We start from the raw sequence: 25,424 nt of genomic DNA, 5'->3' as shown, positions 1-25,424 counted from the left end.
AATAAAGGTTTATTAATAAAAGTTACCTGCTGTGGACCAGGTACTGTCCTAGAGGTTTTTTTTTTGTTTTTTTTTTTTTTTGAGACAGAGTCTCACTTTGTTGCCCAGGCTAGAGTGAGTGCTATGGCGTCAGCCTAGCTCACAGCAACCTCAAACTCCTGGCTCAAGCGATCCTCCTGCCTCAGCCTCCCAAGTAGCTGGGACTACAGGCATTCGCCACCATGGCCGGCTAATTTTTTGTATATATTGGTTGGCCAATTAATTTCTTTCTATTTGTAGTAGAGACGGAGTCTCGCTCTTGCTCAGGCTGGTTTTGAACTCCTGACCTTGAGCAATCCGCCCGCCTCGGCCTCCCAGAGAGCTAGGATTACAGGCGTGAGCCACCTCGCCCGGCCTGTCCTAGAGTTTTATACACAAAATCTCTAGTCCTTATAACTCTCTAAAAGGCAGATAAGCAGACTCAAATGTGTTAAATGACTAAGCAAGGCCATTCAGTAAGTGGCAGAACCAGACAGAGAATTCAGGTCTACCTAGTACTTTCTATGATTAAACTTTTTCCTCTGCATTTCCTGAAAGCTGCCTTGAACTGAGGAAGGGAGAGAAATGGGAGGTCTCCATGATTCCACAATGCCAAGTCCTGTGCTTTAAGGTTTTCTTTCCTTTTTTTTTTTTTTTTTTTGAGACAGGGTCTTATTCTGTCGCCCAGGCTGGAATACAGTGGCATCATCATAGCTCAATGCAGCCTCCAAATCCTGGCTCAAGCCATCCTCCTGCCTCAGCCTCCTAAAGAGCTAGTACCATAGATGCACACCACCACACCTGGCTATTTTTTATTTTGTGTAGAGATGGGGTCTCTCTCTTGCTCAGGCTGGTTTCCAACTCCTGGCCTCAGGGGATCCTCCCGCCTTAGCCTCCCAAAGTGCTAGGATTATAGGCATGAGCCATCATGCCCAGCCTAGGTTTTATATACCAGACCATCCATTTGAGATATTATGGGAAGCAAGCTTTGGCTTTCTTCAATATATATTTAATTTTATATTTACCATCTTTCATTTGTAGCAGATAAGTTCTGTAGGTCCTAAAAATGTCTGAAACAAAGAATGCTATGGGGCACTTGCATTATAGGGACTCTTGGCCCTGAATCAAACATGAGGCATGTTGTAAGAGCTATCACTGAGAAGAGCTTGAAAAAGCAGCCCGGAAGACAGAGGGTATAAAACATGGGACATGTCCCTGCAACACTGGGGGTTGGTTCACAACACTGGTTTATGATGTTCAAAACTGAACTGAAAAGATGCATTATTATACATTTAATTCTTGTTGCTTTTCTGATTAGAAGATACAGAGTCACTTCAGGTAACTTCCATTTAATTTAACATTTATTTTCATCTTATATCCAGATATCACATTTTCTACATTAAAATATAATCATGCTGACTCCCCCCACCCCCCAGACCCTCAGAGAAAAAAAGTGAAGAACTTTACACAACTTGAAAGATGGAATGCACAGAGTAGGGAAGTTGCTATTGCACCCAAGTCCAAGTAACAAAGAACACAAAGAGACCAAACAGCAGACAGGGCAGAACTGCATAGAAGATAGCTCAGGGCTTGCACCAGGGAGGAGCAGGAATTAATAAAACTCTAAAGCTGATTTTAAATGCAATCACTTGTGCCACAAGATTACCCTGAAAAGGTAGAGACAGGTCAGAAAGCAGAACCAAATTGGGGATTTTTCAAAGGCTGCTGTCTAACAGAGTTTAAAATATCCATAAACATAAGAGCTTTCACTTCCCACCTTGCCTTCAGCATCTGGTCAACACTTTAGAAACTTAAACCACTGTTAGCACAACAGAATGTAAAATGGATATAGGTTTTTCTTTCTTCTTCCTTTATTGTACCCAATCACGTGATTCCTTTGCGTGGAAACCCAGTAAATATCACTGAGACAAGGCATCTTGCTGCTCTCAGGTAAATGCCAGCTGTGCAAAAGTTGCATAATTCTGTGTTACTCAGAGGGAGAACTGTTAGCACAGGGGTCCCAATGCATATTACTAAATAGGAAAAGGAAACTCCTTTTGCTAATCTGTTCATTGTACAGGAAAGAGCAAGGAGACAGTAAAAACCATCTGCTTAGCGCAGCAGCACAGCCCCACAGGCACACGAAAGAAAACACTCAGGAAAGAGCCTCTTGGTGGCTCTCCTTAAAGGAGATTTCTTTCAGGCCTGATCTTGCCCCTAATTTAGAGACCAAAGCATTGTAACATCAGAGTGAAACTTTCCAGGGGGTTGAGAGGTAAGGTCTAAGAGACCCAAATAATGAGGACGTTATTGCCTAACTAACTACACCACTATGTACAAATACATACATCAGTAAGGAAACTCCATCCCTGCAGCTACTTTAAACAAAGCACTGAAAACCCAGGTTTTATGAATAGGGGATATTTTAAAGTCTGTTAGCAGTTTAAAACATTGCAACACTGGCACAATATGTTACCTATTCTTTGTTTTTAATTAAAGGGTAACACGGTAAACTCCAACACAAAGGTGGGGATGGGGGAGAAAGGAATAAAGAAAACAAGACCAGTATTTCACAAGAGGACCAGGCCAGTGAGGAAGCAGCAGCTAATGCTTGGCAGAGTCTCGAGGGTAGAACTCGCTCAGGGTGCTCTGAGGGATTCTCTTCAGCATTTCTTTGGGGAAGATTCGGAGCAGCTGCCAGCCAATGTCCAAAGTCTCATACACAGTGCGATTTTCATAAGGACCTTAAAAAATTGAGATTGAATTAATAAAAGCAAAGGACTTCCAACTTAGCAGTGTTACTCAGTATTTACTGTGTTATATGACTGGCAGTGTGAGCATTAAATATAGAATGGGAAAAAGTTAGGACTCTCAAGACTAAATGTGGAGAGGAGGGTACAAACAGTAAGTACCACAGGGAACACGAGGAAAGGAGAGGGCTGTGGGCTGGGGACGGGAAGGAGTCTAGCAGGTGGGGCTGGGGAGGTTGATCTGGGCTTTGACAACTGAGTAGGATCCATGAACAATAGAAACTAGACTCAGTGTTCTGTCCAGAGATCAGTGAGAAAAGCAGTCTCTCTAGAACAAAAGGTTTGCACAGAAGAGAAAAGGCTGAATTTGAAAGAGACCAGTACAGATGCTTGGAAGGCCTTCAATCTCAATCAAGCACCTAACCACATGCATAAGCCTGTGGTTTTCAAAGTTGTTATAACTATTTCTAATAGCAGAATCATCCTTATCCCCCCCAATAAATTTTACTCTTCAACCAAAGAATCAAGAGTGGCTGGAGTTCTGGGTTCTTTTCTCTAGAGAAGAACACTTTACTTTTTAAGGTATTGAGGTTCGGCATTTAAAAAAAAACAACCAACAATCATGTATATTTTGGGGATTTTAATATCAATAACGCATTGCATAACAGAAAAGCGCACAAATGCTAGGTGTATAGCCTGGAGCATTATTCCAAAGTAAACATACATGTTGTACCTACCACTGAAGTCAAGAATATTACTAGCATGAGCAGGGGTGATGGGAGACACCAAGCCAAACAGCTGGAAAACTCTACATATGCTATGTAAAGGAAACCATCATGGGCTGTTTTTAGTAGAGGGACAACCAATAAAATAAATAATAAAGATGCCCTGACAATGGTATAGAGGGAGTCAAGAGACTAGTCAAAATGCTGGCACCAGCAGCCAAAGATGATGGGACAAAGGCTGGACCAGGGCCTTAAGACCCAGCATGTGGTCTCATGCAGTGGTCAGAGACCAGCAGCTTCAATATCACCTAGGAACTCAAAGAAATACACAATCTTTGGCCTGAACCAGATCTACTGAATCAGAGTTTGCATTTTTTATTTTATTTATTTATTTATTTATTTTTGAGACAGAATCTCGCTTTGTTAGGATGAGTGCCGTGGCGTCAGCCTAGCTCACAGCAACCTCAAACTCCTGGGCTCAACCGAGCCTGCTGCCTCAGCCTCCCGAGTAGCTGGGACTACAGGCTTGTGCCACCATGCCTGGCTAATTTTTTTCTATATATATATTAGTTGGCCAATTAATTTCTTTCTATTTATAGTAGAGACGGGGTCTCACTCTTGCTCAGACTGGTTTCAAACTCCTGACCTCAAGCAATCTACCCACCTTGGTCTCCCAGAGTGCTAGGATTACAGGTGTGAGCTACCGCGCCCAGCCTAGAGTCTGCAGTTTAACAAGACACCCAGTTGAGACAAAGCATAGTAAAGTATGAGAAACACTAGACTAAGGTATTATAATGGAGACGAAAACAGAATAGGGTAAGATATCTTAAAGAAAAACAACAAAAATTCATATATAACTGATCACTGGAGAGTAAGTGAAGAAGGTTAAGAATAATACCCAGTTATTGAGTTCAGGTTAATAGGACAATGATTGTGCCCGACTTAGACAGAAATTGCAGAGAGCACTGCAGCACTGCTAGGCGGGAGGTGAGCTGGGAAAAACCTTTGGTTCTGCCCATACTGAGCCTGAGGGGATGGTGCAGAAACAATGCTGGTGTCCCTAAGGTAGCTGGAGCTGTGGGATGAGAGCAGTTGAGTCCCCAGCATGGTGAAAAGTCAGTAACAGGGGAAAAAAAGCACAGAAAGAACAGGTAACTGAGTAAGGAGCAAGAAGGTAAGAAACAGGAAAAAGAGATGAAAACAGATGATCAGAAAGTCCCAAGCCCCCAAAGCCCAAAGAGATGGCTGTTGAAGAAAAGTCATGAGGAAGGACAAGTGGCAATGAGGGCAGCAGCACAGCAGAAGGCCAGCTGGATGGAGGTTTCGGAAGTGCAAGGGAGGGAAGGGAAAAAATAAGATGGTAGCTAAATAACTGGACAGGCAAGTTAAGATCCTTCCCAAGGTGCTCACAAGGCCGAGAAGGAGCCGGAGGGTTGGGAAGACCTCCTTCTCTAGTCAGAGGTATACTGGACAGAGACCAGTGTAAATTCTCTCAGTGGGAAAGGAGGCTTCACAGCCACACATGAGGCTTTGTATGTTAGTAGGAAAAACGACAGTCATCTTACCCTGAGCAATAAAGTTCCTCTCAAACTTCTGCAGAAATTCCAAGTAAAGAAGATCATCTGAGGTAAGAGCTTCTTCTCCCACTACAGCTTTCATGGCTTGTACATCCTTCCCAATAGCATAGCAAGCATACTGAAGAGAAGACAGGCTTGTATGAGTAGACAGAAGATTTTATAAATGTTAACAGTAACCTGGGATATATGAATGCACTGCTATAGTTTTCCTCACTAGAGACCACAGAATTGTGTACAAACACAATTCACATAAAGTTCACACAAAAGTACCAGAAGGACTTTATAATAAAACAGTATACTTCCTTGGAAAGGAGCCTTCAGGCATGCAATACAGAGACATTAATAACATTTTACAAAAAATACACTTCCTCAATATGTCAGTGAGCTTACAATTCATAAAGCATTTGAAATTGAGAATTCCTAAACCACAGAGAAATCTATCTTCAAGTTCCATTCAAGAAAAATATTTATGCTACCAGGTTTGTCATTTCTACTTTATAGTCAAAATTATTTTTATTTATGTTTGGTGTACAATCTTGTGACTATAAAAAAATCAAAGATTTCATGTAATATATGAAACTGTATCTCTTAGTGTTCTGATGATTAATGTTAAAGCAAGAAATATGTTAGAGCATACTTTCAAGAATATTCTACACACTTATTAAAATTATTAATAAAAAATTAAAACCACCTTATTGCTTGTTTTATTTAGAATTATGTAGCATTAGACATGAGTTTTAAGCATATTATTTTTAATATTGATTATCTACATCTATCCTCATGAGAAAAAGACTGTTTGGGTTATAACGAATGAGTACATATTTTCCATTTCAAGTCTAAACTGAAATTCCACATGGATGGGAAAGAGAAAAGTGATAAGGCAGGAAAGAGTTAAGTATTAAGACTGCAGAAAGAACGAACTGAGACAGGTATTCCTTTCCTTCAAACACCATTCTCAGAACCTACGTACCAGCTGGTTGGAGACGTCGGCATGATCCTTTCTGGTCATACCTTCTCCAATAGCAGACTTCATTAATCGTGATAGTGAGGGCAGCACATTAATAGGAGGGTAAATCTTAGGTAGAAGAAAAAATTACTGTATTTAAGTATAAAAATTCAAGCTTTACTAGTAGTAAAGAAACATTTCAAACTCATTATTACCCCTTAAATCACATAAAACTACTATATTTGTTTTCTACATGAATTCTAATATCCTTTCCTGGGGAGAAAAGGTAGTAAAGAAACACATTATAGCATAGTATTTCTTTTGAGATCAAATCCAAAAAGTGTAATTTATAAAACAGTTCAAGACTATTTTGATAAACAATTTTCAACATCTGCCTGGAAGGTACTACCACATGAGCAAGTGTAAACGGTCTTCTGAACTCTGACTCAAAAAATCACATCCAAAATAAAAAGATTAACAAGAATTCTACCTAAAAGCTGATTTTAAAAACCAGCATCTATTACAGAACTATCAAAAATCTTTTTCTATTAATCATCAGATTGGTGGATATACCTTTATGGAATAGAATACCCAGAAAAGCTGAGATAACTGACTCTATTTTAAGGCATAATAAAGAAAAGTGATCATTCTTAATTGTGGCACTCTGCCCACACCAGAATTTTAGTATTTAGACATGACAATTTTTTAGCCATGTTAAAAACAATTCAAGTTGATACTTTGAACAAAATAATTCCTAACAGCAAAATCAAAGTCACTAAGGAGTAACAGATGAGAGAGATGAAAGATCTGTAAGCTTTGCGTTGTTCAAATGCCAATTACCTGTCGGTTGTGCAGCTGTCTGTCCACATAGATCTGCCCCTCTGTAATATACCCAGTCAGGTCAGGGATGGGGTGAGTGATATCTACCAGAGGAAGACAGATGAAGTTAAACTTGGCACTTTCAGTTTATGAGTTTTAAAGCGGCCACCTCATAGAACCAAACCCACAAGAAGTGAATCTGTACTACTTATAGCATTACCTAGAAGCGTGTTATTAGAACAATTTTCTGTGATGATGGAAATGTTCTGTGTCTGCGCTGTCCGACAGCGTGGACACTAGCCAAGTGTGGCTAGCGAATACTTCAGATGTGGCCAATGGAACTGAAAAACTTATTTCAAATGGTACTGAATTTTAATTAACTTGAACTTAAATAGCCAAACGTGGCTAGTGGCTACCATATTGGCCAGTTTAATTTGTCTAGTTACTACAGTTATATACGTGTTGGCACTAACAAGGTAAACAGCTGCATTTGTAAAAAAATACCCTCTCCTAGACACATGCTCAGCCCTAAAAATATAAATAAAATTCTATTTTAAACACAAAATTTCCTTACAGAAATTTGCCAACTTGATGTATATTGAGAGAACATTCTTAACTCATAAGCTACCATGTTTCCCTGAAAATAAGACCTACCTATAAAATAAATAAGCCCTAGCAGAATTTCTAAGCATTTGCGCAATAGAAGCCCTACCCTGAAAATAAGACCTAGTGATGGGCGTGGCTACGCAGCGCATCTGCACAACCCATGCATTTTGTCCGGAGCTCATCTGCTCCATGAGAGCTCTATGGCTTGATACGAGAGATTGGGGCCAATGGTTCTAAAGAAAATAGACTTGCAAGAAATTCAGGATGGAATTCAGGGTTTGGAGAGTTATGATGATGTTCCAGAATAAGACGACTTAACTATATTTGAAGAAATGTAGATTGTTGTACCCGTACTTAAAAAAAATAACACATCCCCTGAAAATAAGCCCTAGGATGTCTTCTTGAGGAAAAATAAATATAAGACCCTGTCTTATTTTCGGGGAAACAAGGTATCTCAGATGGACATACAACATTTCACCATGCAAAATACAGAGATGCTAGACAAGAAAAGCAACTCTATGAGGCTGCACTGGAAAGGTCACACAAAGCAATGCGCTTCTAAATCTGTTAAATTGCATAATTTTGTAGCTACTCCCTTAGAACAAATCAATTTCATGTCAGAGGCAGTGTAGCCTAACAGTTGGTGTAAATTATGAACTCAGACCACCTGAGTCCTAAACCCATCACTTCCTAACACTGACAAATTACTTTACCTCCCTGTGCCAAGACTACAGCACTTGCCTCAAAGTTGCTATGAGGATGATCAAATGAGTGAATACTTATAAAGCACTCAGAAGAGAGCTCAATTATAGTTAAGGTATTACTGCTTTTGAAAATATCTTGTAAAAGTGCTTTAAAAAAAAACTGAAATAAGGACAAGCAGGCAATAATGTAAGAGGAATTCTGAACAGTCTCCCCCCAGGGCCACCCTGAGCACCCACACAGGTGCACTGTGCTGTGTGCGTCACAGACACAGAAAAAAAAAAAAGTAATTTCTAACCAGCCCTTGGTTAAAAATTCTGTCTCTAAAGTCTTTTGGCATTTACTATCTGTGCTTTTCATGTGGCACTTAACATAAACGATCTTAAATTCTGGGGGCACAATACATAAAATACTCAGTCCCTAACTAGACTAACTTACATTAAGTAGAGACCACAAATTCTTTTTAAAAATTCCTTACATTTAAAACAGCAGGCACTCAACAGTACCTAATAAATGGAAGTGAAAAATTTAAATTGGGAAGAAAATTGCTCTTCTTCCACAAAAAGATAATGATAATTATGTGTTAGTTTCAAATAAAAAATTTTATTTAAGCCCAAGTAACTAGTTAAACTCGCAAAAGAATTTCAACTTAAAAAGGCCAATGGTATCTCTCTTAGAATCAAAGTCCTTATAATAATTATGTCTGCTATAACACAAAGATTAAAACTTACCGTCGTTAGGCATGGTGAGAATAGGGATCTGAGTAATCGAGCCATTTCTACCTTCCACTCGCCCAGCGCGCTCATATATCGTGGCTAAATCTGTGTACATGTAACCTGGGAAGCCTCGTCTACCCGGCACCTCCTCCCTGGCTGCTGAGACCTGACAGCAAGCAAGTTGAGGAGAACATCACACACCAGAATGTAACGAGTAAAGCTTGGTGAGAACATGTTTGTTTAAACATGCCAAGTTAACAAGTTGAAACTCCCATCCTGTTCATTTTAAATACTGTTTTTAAGAGATGATTTTTTTTTAAATCTCCTAGCAACGTAAGTTCGAATTATTCTGCAAAAAAAATGTTGACAGTGGAGGACCAGTTTTTTCCCCCAAATCATATTGCTGTAATATAAATGTTCAAATAGTTTGCTAGAAGAAAATGTGCTTGTAATTCTATAAATCAAAGGAAGTTAATTTTAAAACTGAGACAAGATTCTCAGTTCACAAGATTTATTTCATGCTATGAAGCTAACCATATGTATGTAAACTAATCCCAAAAAAGTCAAAAGGGAAGGAAATGTATACCAGGAATCGTCTGTTGTACCTTACACACATTATTTAATTCTCACAACAACCCTATAAGGACAGTTGTTATCAATTTATAGTTAGAATCAAGGGTCAGATAGTTTTCCAAGATCACAAAGCCATTACACTGCATAAAATAACAATAGTTATAAATGGTCTTCCTTTTAGAGACAGGCATACTGGAATACAGACATACAAATTAACATACAATTAATAAGAACCCTAAAGTATTATTAAATGCAACTTCTAAATGCTATTTTGCTACCTAAAAGAGTATGTTACAGCAGTGCTACCCAAAGTGTGGTCTACAGACCAGGTGTTAATGAGATAATAGAGAAGGCAAGATAAGCATTTAGAGACTTTACAGAATAATTTTGTCTTATTAGAACTAATAATTTTAAAATCTGGGTTTATAAATTGTACATCTTTTAAAAAATATCACTTTTCTAATAACTAATTTTTACTGTATTTTACAAAAGTATTGGTCTTTGATTGAAGAGAGGAAAGAATAGTCTTTTACCAGAGTTAGTGAGAAACAGCAATGCATCAAAGTGATATAGGGTGATGGATCTTAGGGGATTTTAAGAAGCGAGTAATTTAGATAGCATTTCTCTTCAGAAGTTTTTTTCCCCTTTTTATATACTTAAAAGAGTAACTTACTCAAAAATTCAGTCATTTATATTAGAACAAACACCACAAAACTTCTGGGTAATAACTGCTAGAATCTCAATATTGTTCCTAAACAAACACTGGGTTTTCTAAAGAAAAAAGTTCTGAAAGAACTGCAGGAGTATGGTCTTTATTTATTTAAATATTAACATCATTAAAAATGGAATTCTAAAAAGGTAAAAATTGATAGTCTGGACAAAGAATTTCCTGGTAGAGTAACTGAATAAATAGCCTATATTATTTACTCCTTTTTACAATCAGTTTTGTTTTTTGAGACAGAGTCTTGCTCTGTTGCCCAGGCTACAGTGCTGTGGCATCATCGTAGCTCACAGGAACCTCAAACTCCTGGGCTCAAGCAATCCTCCTGCCTCAGCCTCCTGAGTAGCTGGGACTACAGGCGTTCACCACAACACCTGGCTAATTTTTTGTTTCTATTTTTAGTTGCCCAGTTAATTTTTTGTATTTTTAGTAGAGACAGGGTCTCACTCTTGCTCAGGCTGGTTTCAAACTTATGACCTCAATTGATCCTCCTGCCTTGGCCTCCTAGAGTGCTAGGATTACAGGCGTGAGCCACTGTGCCCCACCTTACAATCAGTTCTTAATCCGTAGAGACACTGACAGTATGATAAACAGGCTAATAATTAATTAATTAATTTTTTTAATTTTAAAAGAGATTTATTCTGAGCCAAATTTGAGGAGCATGACCCAGAACCACTGCCAAGAGGCCTTGAGTAAGTGGACTCGTTGTGGCTGGGTTACAGTTTGGTTTTTATACATTTTAGAGACAAGGGTTACGGGTAAACAGGCTAATAATTTAAATCTCATCCTCTAAACACTTCTACCAAGTTGACAGAAAAGAAGTTGTATTTTCCCTTCTGATTAAGGTATTCTACCAATATATGAGCAATGAGCTTAAAAACATGATTTAAAAAAAAAAAAGAAAACTTGCAAAGGGAGAAGATAGCCCTGAAAATCAACCCATTTTGTTTAACTGAGGAAAAACAAAAACCAAAAATCTTACCTCTCGAAGTGCTTCAGCATAAGAACTCATGTCTGTTAGGATAACCAATACATGTTTCTCACACTGGTATGCCAGAAATTCAGCTGTGGTTAGAGCCAGGCGAGGAGTGATGATTCGCTCAATGCTGAAAGGGAACAATAAGTCCCAGGTCACACAAACCAGAAGGCCAAAACCAAACGATTCTCGAAATAATAGTACAGTTCCCCTTTTAAAGTTTTAGATAAACTGAAGACAGTAAAGCAATTTTTACTGTAAAAAGTCTTAAGTAAGGCAGTACTTTATAAATTTCTCAAAGCTACACAGCTTCTCAAACCATGGGGAGAGTGCGCAGGGGCAAGGGGGGAGGGAGGGAAGAAATGGAAGGCAGATTTCCCAGGTGAGAGGAAAAACGGTGTGCTAGGTAATTCATATGTATGATCGCATTTAGTACGCAAAACAAATGAGACAAGTATTTGTCACATTTTATGAGCTTCAGAATCTAAGTAATTTGCCCAATGCCAAATAACTACCAAGCAGCAAGGGTGGAAGTAAAATACAGGGTTACCTCATTCCAAGCCCATACGTTTTCATTACCACATCTTACCTCTCCCTGGTCTTAAGTAACATTTTTGACCCTCAGTCTGGGCAAACAAAAAGAAATAGCTCTAAGTACTTACGTTGGGTCATTAGCCAAGTTCAAAAAGAGGCAGACATTGTCCATTGAGCCATTTTCTTCAAAGTCAGATTTGAAGAACCGGGCAGTTTCCATATTTACCTAAATAGGCATGATTTCATTAGCAGTGGGAGAAGAAAAATTCTCATCATTTATTTCTGATGAGGCCACGCTACACGATCTAAATTATTCCTGCTTTTAAAGTTTCAAGTACCAAAAAAACTGTCACAAAAGCCAACAGAGTAAAGAGACTGTTTGAGGCACAAACAGTATTATTCTTAAATTTCAAATTAGTCAAATGCTAAATTTTAATCCTCAGTTTGGCCAAAATGCCAAATTGCAAATTCTGTACCTGGAGATAAATTCAACTATATATGTGTAGTTTACTACATTGTTTTAGTTAACATATACAATTAATTTTATATGTCATACTATAATTAAAACAAATAAAAACCTTATACTTACACCCATAGCAGCAAATACAATTGCAAAATTTTCCTCACAATAGTCCACTACATCTTTGGATTTCTTTACCAAACCAGCCTGGCGACAGATCTGAGCTGCAATCTGAAGAGGATTATAAAAGAACTGAGTTGAAATCTAAAATAATAACATTTCTATAACTAAATAACTTTTATCCTAAACTTTTTGGAATTATAATCATAAATGAAAGTGGGAGGTTTTAGGGGACTTACCCAACAAAACTATTTTGTATTTATTGAGAAGATATGCAAGGGCAAGCAAGAAGACACATGCATGGATAAAGATTCAAGGTAACTGGATTATACAAATAAGAACATTGAGTATTTATTTTAAGAACCCTTTATTTCTAATAACAGTGATGCATTTAGAAATTCTTCCCTGCTAAATTTCAGATCCTAGTTCTCACCTCATTGTGTGGTAACCCAGCAGCAGAGAATATAGGAATCTTCTGCCCTCTAGCAATACTGTTCATGCCATCTATAGCTGAAATGCCGGTCTGAATCATTTCCTCTGGGTAGATTCGACACTGAGGATTGATGGGCTGACCTAATGCATTTCCAAAAGGAAAAATTTTAGTAGGTCTGCACAGTATTTATCAATAGAAGTAGAAATCAAATCAAATTTAAAAGAGAAAGCACCAAGAAGGCCAGAACTATATAAAGCATTTCTCTCTACTCTTAAAAAATCAGTTTACTTTTAAAATCTGAAACTTGAAATAACTTTTACCTTTAGTCTTTTGTAGACTCATAAAACATACCATAGCAGAACTCAAGTTCCTAAAGTGAAACAAAGGTATACCAAAGAGGAGGGAAATCCTAATTTCAAAGTTATGGTTTTACCATACGCATTTCAGATATATCCTACATGTTTTATAATATCTAAGATATTACATAAAGTTATAAGGTAATTTCTAGGAAAAAATTTATGAAATAAATAATTTATAATCTATGGAGCATCTATAATCTATTAAGTAGATAATCAGTTATCTACTTAAAACATATCACAAAAATTACTATTTGGCAAAGGTAAAAGACAGATAGAGGGTATTTTCTCTAAAGCACAGAAATCCATCTACTTCCCTTACCCATAATATCAAGAAAGTCTTCAGCCAGTACAACGGGACCTTTGTCAATGGGTTTTCCTGATCCATTGAATACCCGACCTATAAAACAGTAACAAACAGTATAAGTAGACCTTCAAATACTCATAATTTTTTAAAACCTTATGAAATATGTTTAAAAATGAAATGAAGAACTATATCCATTTACCAAGCATATCCTCAGACACTGGTGTTCGGAGAATATCCCCAGTAAACTCACAGGACGTTTTCTTGGCATCTATACCTGAAGTCCCTTCAAATACCTATGAATAAAAAGAATACATAAGAAGGGAAAAAGAAACTTAGATGGTGGGCACTCAAACTGTCCTTATAAAGATACATAAATGTATACTACTTTTAATATACCAAAGAAATCTTCATGGTGATGAACCAAATTATCAACTGTAGACCAAGGTTCACAACTGCAGGCCAAATTCCATAAGTAAGCTAAGTACATTTTTTACATTTTCGAAGGGAGGAAGGGAGGGAGGGAGGGGAGGAAATGAGGGAGGGAAGGAAGGAGGGAGGAAGGGAGACAGCAGGCAAATATGCAAAAGAACTTAGGTGACCCCATAAACTTTACTGTCTGGCCCTTTACAGAAATTTTGCCAATACCTCCACTCGATCAATTTTTAGGGGAAGATGTTATTTGAAAAAAACTATCATTTCCCACAATGAGATAACATTAAAAACTAGGGACTATAAGAGACAATGTAAAGGAATAGACTCAGATACAGTTTTGGTTTCATCCCACAATCAGTGAACTCTGCTTTTCAGCTCTCTCCTTCTATGTTATTTCATTTTACCCATTAAAAAAAAAAAAGTAATTTTACTACAGGAGTTATTGGACTAGAGTGGATGTAGGCAGCTGACTTTGGGTAAGATGACATGCAATAACAGTTTTTTTTCCCCCATGCAACCTCCAAAGACACTTATAAAGTGATCATTAGAAAAGAACCAGTAGTGTTTCCTATGTGTTTGCTGTTAGGAAACAGTTCAACTGGCCAAGTTTTTTATTTTTATTTTTTTATTTTGAAACAGAGTCTCACTCTGTTGCCTCAGCCGGAGTGCCATGGCGTCAGCCTAGCTCACAGCAACCTCAAACTCCTGGACTCAAGCGATCCTCCTGCCTCAGCCTCCCCAAGTAGCTGGGACTACAGGCATGCGCCACCATGCCCGGCTAATTTTTTTCTATATATTTTTAGCTGTCCAATTAACTTCTTTCTATTTTTGGTAGAGACGGGGTCTCGCTCTTGTTCAGGCTGGTCTCGAACTCCTGACCTTGAGCAATCCCTCTGCCTCAGCCTCCCAGAGTGCTAGGATTACAGGCGTGAGCCACCGCGCCCGGCCTGGCCAAGTTTTTAAAGTGGTGCTCACCTGAACCACTGCTTTGGAACCACTAACTTCTAGAACTTGTCCACTTCTCTTCGTGCCATCTGGTAATGTCAAGTGGACAATCTCAGCATATCTGGGAAACTAAACAGGAAAAAATAAAAGATCAATAACCAACATTTTAAAAGCTCCCCAAATTACTCTCTGTCTCTGTCTCTCCTGTGGCATGGGGCTGCATGTGCAATTCCCCTCATCTCCAACACACACAGGTTTATGCTGAGAGTTTACAATATCCCCAGGTAGTTTAGGTCCTTACAACACACATCACTTGACACATATACTGGCAAATACAGCATAAGGTACAGAGAGATGTTTGGAAAAGATGTTAGAAAAAGATTATTCCTAACAAGCCCCTTTCAACCACTCCAGAGTGTATGTTAATGCAATGGCTTTTGAAAGCACCTAAAGAGGTGGGGGAGGGAGGCTGCCAGGGGAACCAACTACTTGGTTGGAGGGATGGAACTTTCAGCCCCATCCCCTGACCTCTGGAAGAGTAGTGGGACTCGAAATTGACTTGATCACCACCAGCTAATGATTCGATCAAGCATGCTTAGGTAATGAAGCCTCCATAAAAACCCTAACGGAAGGGCTTTGGAGAGTTTCTGGGTTGGAGAACAAGAAGGTGTCCATGTGCTGGGAGGATGGCCCACCCTAGCTCCACAGGGAAAGAAGGTCCTGTGCTCTGGATCCTGCACGATGTCACCGTATGTATCTCTTCATCTGGCTTGTCATTTTAACATATCCTTATTTAATAAATCAGTAATATTAACAGTAAGTAAACTGTTTTCGTGAGTTCTGTGAGCTATTCTAGCAAATTACAGAGCTTGAGAAGGGAATCTTTGATTTGCAGCCAACTAAGACAGTAGCTGTGGGTAATCTGGGGACCCACCACTTTTGATTGGTGTGTAAAATGGGGGACAGCTGGTGGAACTGAGCCCTTAACCACTGAGGTCTGCACCAACTCCAGGTAATTAGTGTCAGAACTAAGTTAAACTGTAAGACACCCAATAATAGGTGTTTGCTGAAGAACTGAACTGTTGCAGGGAAAAACCCACATACCTGGTGTCAGAAATGAAGTACCTACTAAGAACAGTAGTAGAGAGGACACCGCAGTTTTCTTTTCACTGACTTAAACCAGAATGTTTCTAGAGTCTCCTGTACGCTGTTTGCTGTAGACTGTGGGGGATACTCATGAGGTTAAAAGTTGGTTCTATTCCTTATTTTCTATAAGGCTTTTTATAAAATGAAAAAAGTAATCTTATGAGATGCTTTCTAACAAAAGCCAAAAAACAAAACAAAAAACCCACTCTAAATCTCATGTTCTAAAGCCATTTTTTCTACAACTACAGAAAATTTACCTCACCTGCAACTATATCCCTCAAAGTAACATTCATGAAGCTTTTTTAACTCTCTTAAAATTACTTCTCCAGAGATGTTTTCTAAGTCCATCCCATTACTGTCTCATACAGCACCCTAATTCACCCCTCACAGAGCTTCCTAATTAAACATGTATTTATACTCTATCTGCTTCTCCACTGCCTTGTGCTCCACAGAGCAGTGCTCGTTCTCCTTTCCATCATTATATTTTCTGTGCTAAGCTGAGCACTTAACACCACTGAAACTCAAATAGTTTCTTAGCTGTTTTTTAATAATACACTAATATAAAAATTTTTTATTTTAAAAATATGACCCCAAACTTTTATTTAATAAGGAATGTAGAAAAAAGGAGAAATAAAGGACAAATAAAGCTTCCCAATATTTTCCTCAAAAACTAAAAGTGTGGGCTCTATTCTTTCCCAAAACATGAATGGGCATCTATGTAAATCTTATACAGTTTAGGTTCAATATATTGAGGCTTTGAATCAGTCTGCAGCCTAGCATGAAACTGTGGCTAGGAAGTAAACTTGTTAGGCTTAACCCTGACATTAATTTATATAAGTACCTTGCCACACACACAGCTTCTCTTAGCGATGAAAAGACAACGCACTTTGCCCTTTCTTTTAAGAAATGTTTCTCAATGTATTTTCTATTTCCAGAGGAGTCACATGCCAAACATAATTATGCGCTTATCCCTCAATCTACCCCAATAACCAATGTAAGATTACTGTTCTAGAAAGTATGTAAGTTACTTTCTTGGAGGATATTTTGATCATACAGCTCAGGCAAAAAGCTTAGCACCCAGGGTATCCAAGTATAAGTCATATTCTATGCCTAAGATAACAATAATTCTTAGGTGTAAGTCTGGCTAAAAAACCACGTAACTAAAGCAGCTTACAAAAAACAGAAGAAGTAAAAATTATTCTTTAAGGTTTTAGTCACTTTTGAGATAATCTGTTCTTGTACATTCATTATTTGAAAACCAATGTCAAGATAAAACATATACTCAAAGATAAAAGTAATATTATTCATTTACTCAAGATCTTAAAATTTAGTAGAAAAGATAAATACTATTTAAAATAATTATAACACATGGCAGTCTATGACAAGGACCACAAGATACATACATCTGTACAGTACTCTACAGGTTATAAAACACACTCATAAACATTATTGCTGGTTTTTCTCCTAATAAATCTGTTAGGTCGGATTAACTTTTTTCTTTTTTTAAGTTTAGATGAGGAACTCAGGACCACAAACAGAATCCACAGCAGATCCAGTACTGGAATCCAGCCTTGTGGCTTTTGTTCTAAAACTCTTCTCACCAATATAACACCGACATTCAGTGCCAAGAATGACTTCAAAATCATTAACAAAAATCTAAAGTGTATTATACAAGACCTAATGCCACATTTTTAACTACATAAATAGACCATAGCAGATAGTGGTATTACCTTAACATGATCTAAGATCACTAGTGGACCATTGACTCCTGATACTGTCTTGTATGCTGGAAGGAAACACAGAAGAGTGAGCTTTAGTCAAATAGCACAACAGCCTAAATTACCTCTACTTTATCACACCTATTATAATATGAAACTCAAATAGCTAAAACACTTTTCAGTGAACTTATAAAATGTCTGTGCCTATACAACTTTTCATAACCCACCCTCATCCAACCAAAAACATTCTGAATCCTTATTAAGAGCAAGTCACTGTTCTAAGCACTCAAGATATAAAAACAAGGCATTAATGGACAAGACTCCGCTCGTTCAGTATCATGTGGGGAGAATGTGATGAGATAAGGGCTCTCACCTGAGGAGCACTGAGGGCTTCTGGGAGCATAGCAAAAACAGTAACAGTTCCCACCACAGGGAGAAAAGGAAAAGCTGTATAGAGGACATGGCAATTAGCTAAGTTGATTAGGAAGAGAAAGGGAATCCTTATGTTAAGCAGAAGTGACAAAACTCACAAAGGAAACAGAAAATGTAGCCTGCAAGGTAAAAAGCCATGATTTAATGGGTATAAAAATGAGAGAGAAAGAACTTTGTGAAGGAGGGAGTGGGCAATCGAAAGCAAGGCCAGGGGTAAATGAGTATCCTTTAAAAAAGTCAAATGTTACTGCTAGGTTAGAAGCTGATATTTTCTGCTGCCGCTAGGAATAAACTGCTAGTCTACAAGGCACTACCCAAGTCCCTCATTTTAGAAAGGAGATAGCCACCCTTCAACCTTAATCACCCCTATGTGGCAAGTGTAATGGTAATTACATATAAACAGAACACTCAGGTTAGAGTAATTCTAACAGACAACTTCAGAATTCACTAAATTTCATAATCAGAACAGCTGAAAAAACAAATGAAATCAATTTTTGAAGAAAACTTACTGCAAGGTCTAAAATAATTTACATGAAACTGTCTGTCAACCAACTAGGGATTTTTCACTTGCTTAATTTCTTTTGAGGTCTCATAACGAGCTTGGACAGAGATTCCCAGCACAAGTATGGACTTCCAAGAATGAGGAAACCATTTAATAACCAGTCTGTCCACTGAAGGGGCTTTGGAATTTAAAACCACAATTCCTTCAGCCTAAGCACCTAACAGCCAGGAAGCAAGTGCCCTGGGACAAAAGCTAGGACAGAGCAGGTCAGCACTATCAGGGCTTCCATCTTTCCTTCATACTGATAGACATTTATATCCAGACATCAAATACATTGAATACGTTGTAACTGAATACATCAGTAATTGTACTGTAATTGTCAACAGAGGGCTTTTTTTCCATCTTAAATAAAAGGCAAGTCACAAGTTTAGAAAGTAAGTTACTTAAATGGATGGTAATATAAAAGGATTAATCATTCCCCTAAAATTACTAGAAAGACTTTATGTGCCACATTGTCTGCCACTTTTATGAAAACCCTCCCCATTGTTTCAAAATAATCGAATATTCTTTAAAAAATTCTAACCTTTAAAAAATTACTTCATTTTTCTCATTTTAAGAGACTCTCAACATTCCATTTTTCAATGACTTTCTAAAATTGCTAAATGGAAATGGAAAGTGAGCTACACTAGAAACACATTTTCTTGAAACCCAGTTTTCAGAAATATATCACAGAAACATAGACCTTTTCAAAACCCTTACCTAAACAGTTGGGGTGGGGGTGAGCAATCTATTTTTCCTATTTATAAAAAGTTTTGTTTAGAGTAAAATGCAACATCAATAAAATCCTTCAGGTTCTTGAAATTCTCTTTGCTTTTTCAACAAGATTGTATCTCCTTTGAATTTCTAATCTCTACAGAAACAATGCTTCAGAATCTCATGTTTAAAATCCAAGCTCATTCCAAACTACGAAGTTTTACCAGTCACGAGCAAAAGCATGACCAAGAAAAAGAAGTCATAGCTTTTCCTGGAAACAGTGAATCAAGCTGACTTCTACCACAGAAGACAAGATTCTACTTCATGAAGAAGTCTCTAAATTTGCAACAATGTATACAGCCTTTAAAAACAAATCCAGCCGGGCGCGGTGGCTCACACCTGTAATCCTAGCACTCTGGGAGGACGAGACGGCGGATTGCTCGAGGTCAGGAGTTCGAAACCAACCTGAGCAAGAGCGAGACCCCGTCTCTACTATAAATAGAAACAAATTAATTGGCCAACTAATATATATAGAAAAATTAGCCGGGCATGGTGGCGCATGCCTGTAGTCCCAGCTACTCGGGAGGCTGAGGCAGGAGGATCGCTTGAGCCCAGGAGTTTGAGGTTGCTCTGAGCTAGGCTGACGCCATGGCACTCACTCTAGCCTGGGCAACAAAGCGAGACTCTGTCTCAAAAAAAAAAAAAAAAAAAGCAAAACAAAATAAAAACAAATCCAGTAACAAACCCTGTAAGCTAACTGATTAATGCCAACACACATTTAAATAAATACTGGTCAGAATTTCTCATTCAATCTCCATGACTATTATTACTCCAAGTTTCAGAAGAGAAAAATTATTCTCAGAGAAATTAAGTAATATGCCCAAGGACCTGAACCTGTATAGTCTGGCTACAAAGTCACTTATTCTTTAACTCTACTGCAGCCCAAATTCTAAAACTGAATTGGTCATTTCTGTGTGTGTGTGTGTGGTATGCTACACTCTTGCACTTACCAAGAATTAGGAAACAACGCTACCCCAAATAATTTCACAAGTCTGCAATTTTAGTTATGTAAAATAGGTTTTCACTATTTAATGCACTAGGCAATATTCCCTTGTGCCCACATTCTATCATTACTACAAAACAATCTTTCTTCAGTATGGTCATAGCCACTGGAAGTGTTTAAGCAGAGAAAGAAGTATCTGATGGAGACTCTTCAGCAGTTTCCTAGCACTGAAAACCAAGAAAAGCACGAGAGGACTAAGAAGACCATTTCTGATACAAATAAGAAGTTAAACATGATTGGTTTAAACTCAACTGAAATACAAAAACTAAGCTAATAAATACTATAACTCAAACTAAACAAAAATACTGCTAAACTTTACATTTGGAGAGCAGCGCTTCATACTTTTACAGAGCATCTTTGTATAGGCTATATGATTTCATCTTCACAAAACACTGTGAGGGTAAGCCCTATGATTTGAATGTCCTCCAAAAGTCACCTTCATACTTAATCTTCAATGTGGCTACATTGAGAAGTGGAACCTTTAAGAGGTGACTGGATCATGAGGGCTCTGTCCTCATGAATGGATTAGTTCCTTCATGGAATAATGGGTTGCAAGAAGAAGAAGACAGACTTGAACTAGCCCCTTAGCATGTTCAGTCCCCTCACAAGGTGGCACCCTGGGCCACTTCAGGACTCTGTAGAGTCCCTACCAGCAAGAAAGCTCTCCCCAGATGCAGCCCCTCCACTTTGGACCTCTCAGCCTCCAGAACTGTAAGAAATAAATTCCTTTTCTTTATACATCACCCAATTTCAGGTGTTCTGTTATAGGCAACAGAAAACAGACTAATACGGGAGGCAAGGCTAATACACCCTCTTTACACATAAGAAACGAAGGCCTTGATAAATCTGTTTTTATGTTGGGGGGGGGGTCCAGGCTTTTAATTGTTTTGTTTTTCTTTAATTCTAAGGTTTTTACTCTATGACTCTATAATATTTCTGACTTTAGTCCTCAGTATAGTTAAAAATATGAAGAATACACAGTTCCTAGCTCTTGGCCTACAAGTGGGTACTAAAAAACAATTTATATAAAACCATAACCCTTTTCCATGATATAACTATTCTCAAAGAAAACCAAGCAGAGAAAATTACACCAAACACTACCTTTTATCCCTCAACAACATTTATCCAGCCTTCCTCATCATTAACAGTCCAAAGCAGAGATAGCTGTGTAGAGTCCAGCTGCCAAGGACATTAAGTTGTTCTTCAAAAAAGGCAAAACCCATTTACGAGTTATGTAAATATTTCTATTTACCAAAATAATGACCAGTCTTCTCTTAAAAATGTCCAAGTGAACAAGAACTTGAGTTCACAGGTGCATATATAGGGGATAATCAGAACTTCTGACAACATGGTATATATGCTTATACTACATATTTAACACTTCTTGCAGCCAAGTCTTACCTTTGATTCTGAACTATCAAGAGAAAATAGTTACAGAGTAAGACTGAAAAACCAAAATCTACATAGATCTTAAGGAGAACATGTTTTATCAGATGACATCCTCTTCCTCCAGCAAGGTAAAAGAGATTGTTCAACACTATTAACACTACTTAATGATTGTGAAATATTCAAAGGAAAATTTGACTGCCATTGCACAATAACAGTCCTAGTCCTTTAGCCTCCACCTTATTAGCAAAACAAAAAACCCAGAGCAGTCATCTTCTATTGTGCAAGAACAGTAGAGACCCACACCCTGGCCAGTAAGCAACCGAGGAAGAGGTTCTAGAAAAAAAAGGAAGAAGTCAAAGTGTATTTGACTTTTTGCTGGGGCTAACTCTGCTTTATGAGGTAAGAAACTTAATGTTAGTTCATCTAGGGTCTCAGGAAAAAAATGGAGATCAATGAATTCAATATATTTAGCATCCAGAAGCTCTATGTATGCTGTTGAACTTTTTCTTTTAAAAGAAAATCAAGTTTTCATTCCTCGTGACCTTAGAAATTCAGCTGAAGTGCTCAAGATAACTTTCCAGTTTCAAGCCTCAATATCTTGTTTTCCATTTCTTATTAACAGCCCTATAATCCTGAAGCTGTTTTTATACAGGATCTAATTTGTAAAGTGGAACTGTTAATATTACTCTATTCCTTCACTCAAAAAGCATACATCAAATAACCATAATTACACATCACCTTAGATGGCATCATCAATCTTTAATTACAAGAATTAAGAGGTTGATCAATATTTATTCAGAAGCAATTAAAACTGTTGACTAGAATAAAAAATGTGGCAAAACAGGAAAAAGATGATATTCGAATGCAGTTAGCTGTTAACCTAAGAATGGTATCATTTATGTTTTTTTTTAATTTTTAATTTTTTTAATTTTTATGCTCAATATTCTCCCTAATACCATTTATGCCTTTTAGAATAACCCAAATACCTAAAGGAAACTCAGCTCCACCAGCTCCCTACTGATTCCATCCATGTTAAGAATCTATCCACTAAACCATTGGATCAAGGAATTTAAATGCAAGTCATACAACAATTACAAGACACCTTCTTTGTGTCAGGCACTGTGCTAGGCACTGGGTCTGCAAAAAGGAACCCTGATCTCTAAAGGTTCAGTTTTAAGCATTATGCTGCAGTTTTACCAGGAATAATTTCATCGAGAGAAATTCTTCAGCCACTGACTAGGCACACACAGAACATCGAGAAATCACTCATCTCTCTTAATGACTTACAACCTTAATCATAGAGTACTCTTTAAACATTATTTCAGTCAAAATTCTCTGAATTGGCATTGAATAATTAATTAAATGGCAACAGACTATTGCGCCCTTATGACCTTTTTCTAGAGGCACCACTAATGTCCATCTCCTCTGCCCAAACAAAAGCAAAGCATACAAATGCAATTCATAGAAGAGAATGTCATTCTTATGTATGAATTTACCGCCAAGGTTTATATAAGAATGCAACATCTGTCAATTTCCTAAAACACTTACTTCAGCTCATATAAACCCCTAACAGGCATTCTCTAATTCAAACAATTCACAGTGTAAAAGGCACATCTCAGCAATTCACAGAATCAAATGTGTTTTCCTTCTTTCTCACACTGCAGTGCTGTCACATGACCCAGTGACAGACCAGGATGGGATTAGTCAGGCTTCAGATGGCCCAGACTAAACCCTTCATCTGAAATTCTTTTTCACCAATAAGCCACCCACAAACAGGCACTCTGGCAACTAACGAGCCGTCTTGCCACCTGGGGAAACATCAGGTGCTTTCTCAAGGTTTTTTTTATAGTCTATTTCCAGGGCTCATCTCCAGTTTCTAAGGAAGTTGTGAAGATGTTTGATGCTACACAACTGTATTCTTTAGTAATCAAGAACCACTTCTTTTAGAACTGCTGAGCTGTCCATTTAAACCTGGCTTATTAAGGCCTTTTTATAATCACAGCAACGCTTAAGCCTATGCCTATATGCTATACATGGGCAAAGTTGCTTGGCTTCCCTAAAGAACCTTGCACTCAACCAAGTTTGCTTAATTGGTCAGTAATGGAAGAGGCAACGGTAGAAAAAGGCCCAGAGGGAATTTAAAAACCTGGATTTTTAGTTTAGTTCCTGCTCTGCCAATACTTAAGAGTCTGAAGCCTGGCGAGTCCTACCCCTCCCAGAACCTTAGGCTTCTCACCTGTAAAACGAGAGGGCTGGACTAGATGACCTGCAGGGTACTTTTCAGCTCTAGCGTTCTCTGATATCTAGGTGTCCTCCTGTGGAGCAGCCCCTCCACGGAACAACAAGCCACATCTCCCTCTGGCTGCCGGCCTGACCTCCATCCACGAAAGGCCTGACCACGTCAGCGATGGCACTACACCGTCCGCCCTCCGCAGGAGCTTAAGACCTGCCCTGAGGTCCTCACCAGCGGGATGGAATGGATGGGAAGGGGCGTTGCCTCGACCCCTAGTCATCCAAAAGAAGTCAGGGGAAGATTAAGATCGGAGTGACAAGAAGTGGCCCTCAGAGACAGGAAGCAAGTGCCTGACAACGCTCCAGCCTAGGGAAGTTGGAGAGGGTAGGGAATAGCCGGGAGCCCACCAAGCCTAGGAAAAAGTTCCCGCTGGTGCTCCTGCCCTCGGCCCACCTCACGGAAACGTAAGGTGCACGCAGACCTCCTTCTAGAGAAAGACATGTGGGTCAGGGTCGGAGGGGGACGCGGGAAGGAAAAATAAATCCCACCCCCCACCCGCTGGCTAAGCAGGTGAGTGGGAGCAAAGGGCTAGGCTAAGGAGCAAAGACCGAATGCGTCTTGCTCTCTGATACTCACTGAGGCGAGGCTGGGAGAGGTAGTTCCGACTAACCGCCAGCGCCTGCTCCCGAGATCCCACCACCGGCCCGCTGGTGGACACGGGTAGCTGGGGCGCGGCCCCGTTCACAATCCCCCGCATCGCCCGCAGCGCCATCTTGTCTCCTCCGTCCCGACTGGCCCAGCAGCAGCGCCGCGCAGGCGCAGATATACCAGGGCGGCCCGCGCACCCGGCTCCGCCCATGCGCGCTGCGGAGCCCCGGCCTCGCTCCGCCCCCTTCGCGGCTCACCGCCCCCAGCCTCGTGACTCGGCGCGCGTGGGCGCGGCGGGCGCGCGCCGGCTGGAGGAGCTGACCAGCGTGCTGGGAGGGCGGGCGCGCGGCCGGGACAGCAGTGAGGGAAGCGTGGCGGGGAGAAGGGCAGGAGTGAAGGGGGAAGGGGAAAAGGGGGGAAAAGAGACACAGAGAAAAAGGGAGGGGGAAGGAACGCAAACTCGTGCAAGAAGAGGTCAACGGACGTCCGTTTTCCAATAGCCTCTCATGACATCGAATGAGGAAAACTCAAGCTATGAAAACCACTTTGAGAAACGAAATATAAAACCTATTGCCGTGATTATGAACATAAGGGACGATGCGCCATCATTTATTTCACCTCACTACCTTTCTACCCAATTCATTGACTCAGGTAGCCATTCAACAAACACATACTGGCTTGTTTTAGGGTGCGGGTAGCGGTGTGAAAGACGAATGGGAACAGATTTGAGAACTGCTTAAAGCGTGCAACTAATGTGGGATGACAAGCTGTGCAAGGGACAGCCCAGGCTCCAGGCCTGAGCGACTGAATGGATGTGATGCTGT

General features: G+C 39.2%; 1 protein-coding gene across 1 annotated transcript; it reads right to left on the bottom strand.

The window, feature by feature from the left end:
- Positions 1-1,361: 1,361 nt before the first annotated feature.
- ATP6V1B2 (ATPase H+ transporting V1 subunit B2) lies at positions 1,362-24,772 on the bottom strand. Its single transcript, XM_075997320.1, has 14 exons — positions 24,589-24,772; positions 17,593-17,648; positions 14,747-14,845; positions 13,539-13,632; positions 13,355-13,432; positions 12,677-12,816; positions 12,253-12,354; positions 11,792-11,889; positions 11,136-11,259; positions 8,875-9,025; positions 6,857-6,939; positions 6,041-6,145; positions 5,059-5,188; positions 1,362-2,762 (listed from the first exon to the last, which is right to left on the bottom strand). The coding sequence occupies exons 1-14, from the start codon at positions 24,722-24,724 to the stop codon at positions 2,623-2,625; spliced, it is 1,536 nt and encodes a 511-aa protein (XP_075853435.1). The 5' UTR covers positions 24,725-24,772; the 3' UTR covers positions 1,362-2,622.
- Between the last annotated feature and the right edge of the window lie 652 nt (positions 24,773-25,424).

Source organism: Microcebus murinus, chromosome 24 (assembly GCF_040939455.1).
Source record: "Microcebus murinus isolate Inina chromosome 24, M.murinus_Inina_mat1.0, whole genome shotgun sequence".
Classification (NCBI taxonomy): Eukaryota; Metazoa; Chordata; class Mammalia; order Primates; family Cheirogaleidae; genus Microcebus; species Microcebus murinus.
Note: the sequence above shows the minus strand (reverse complement) of the source record. Positions and strands in the feature narration are given on the sequence as shown.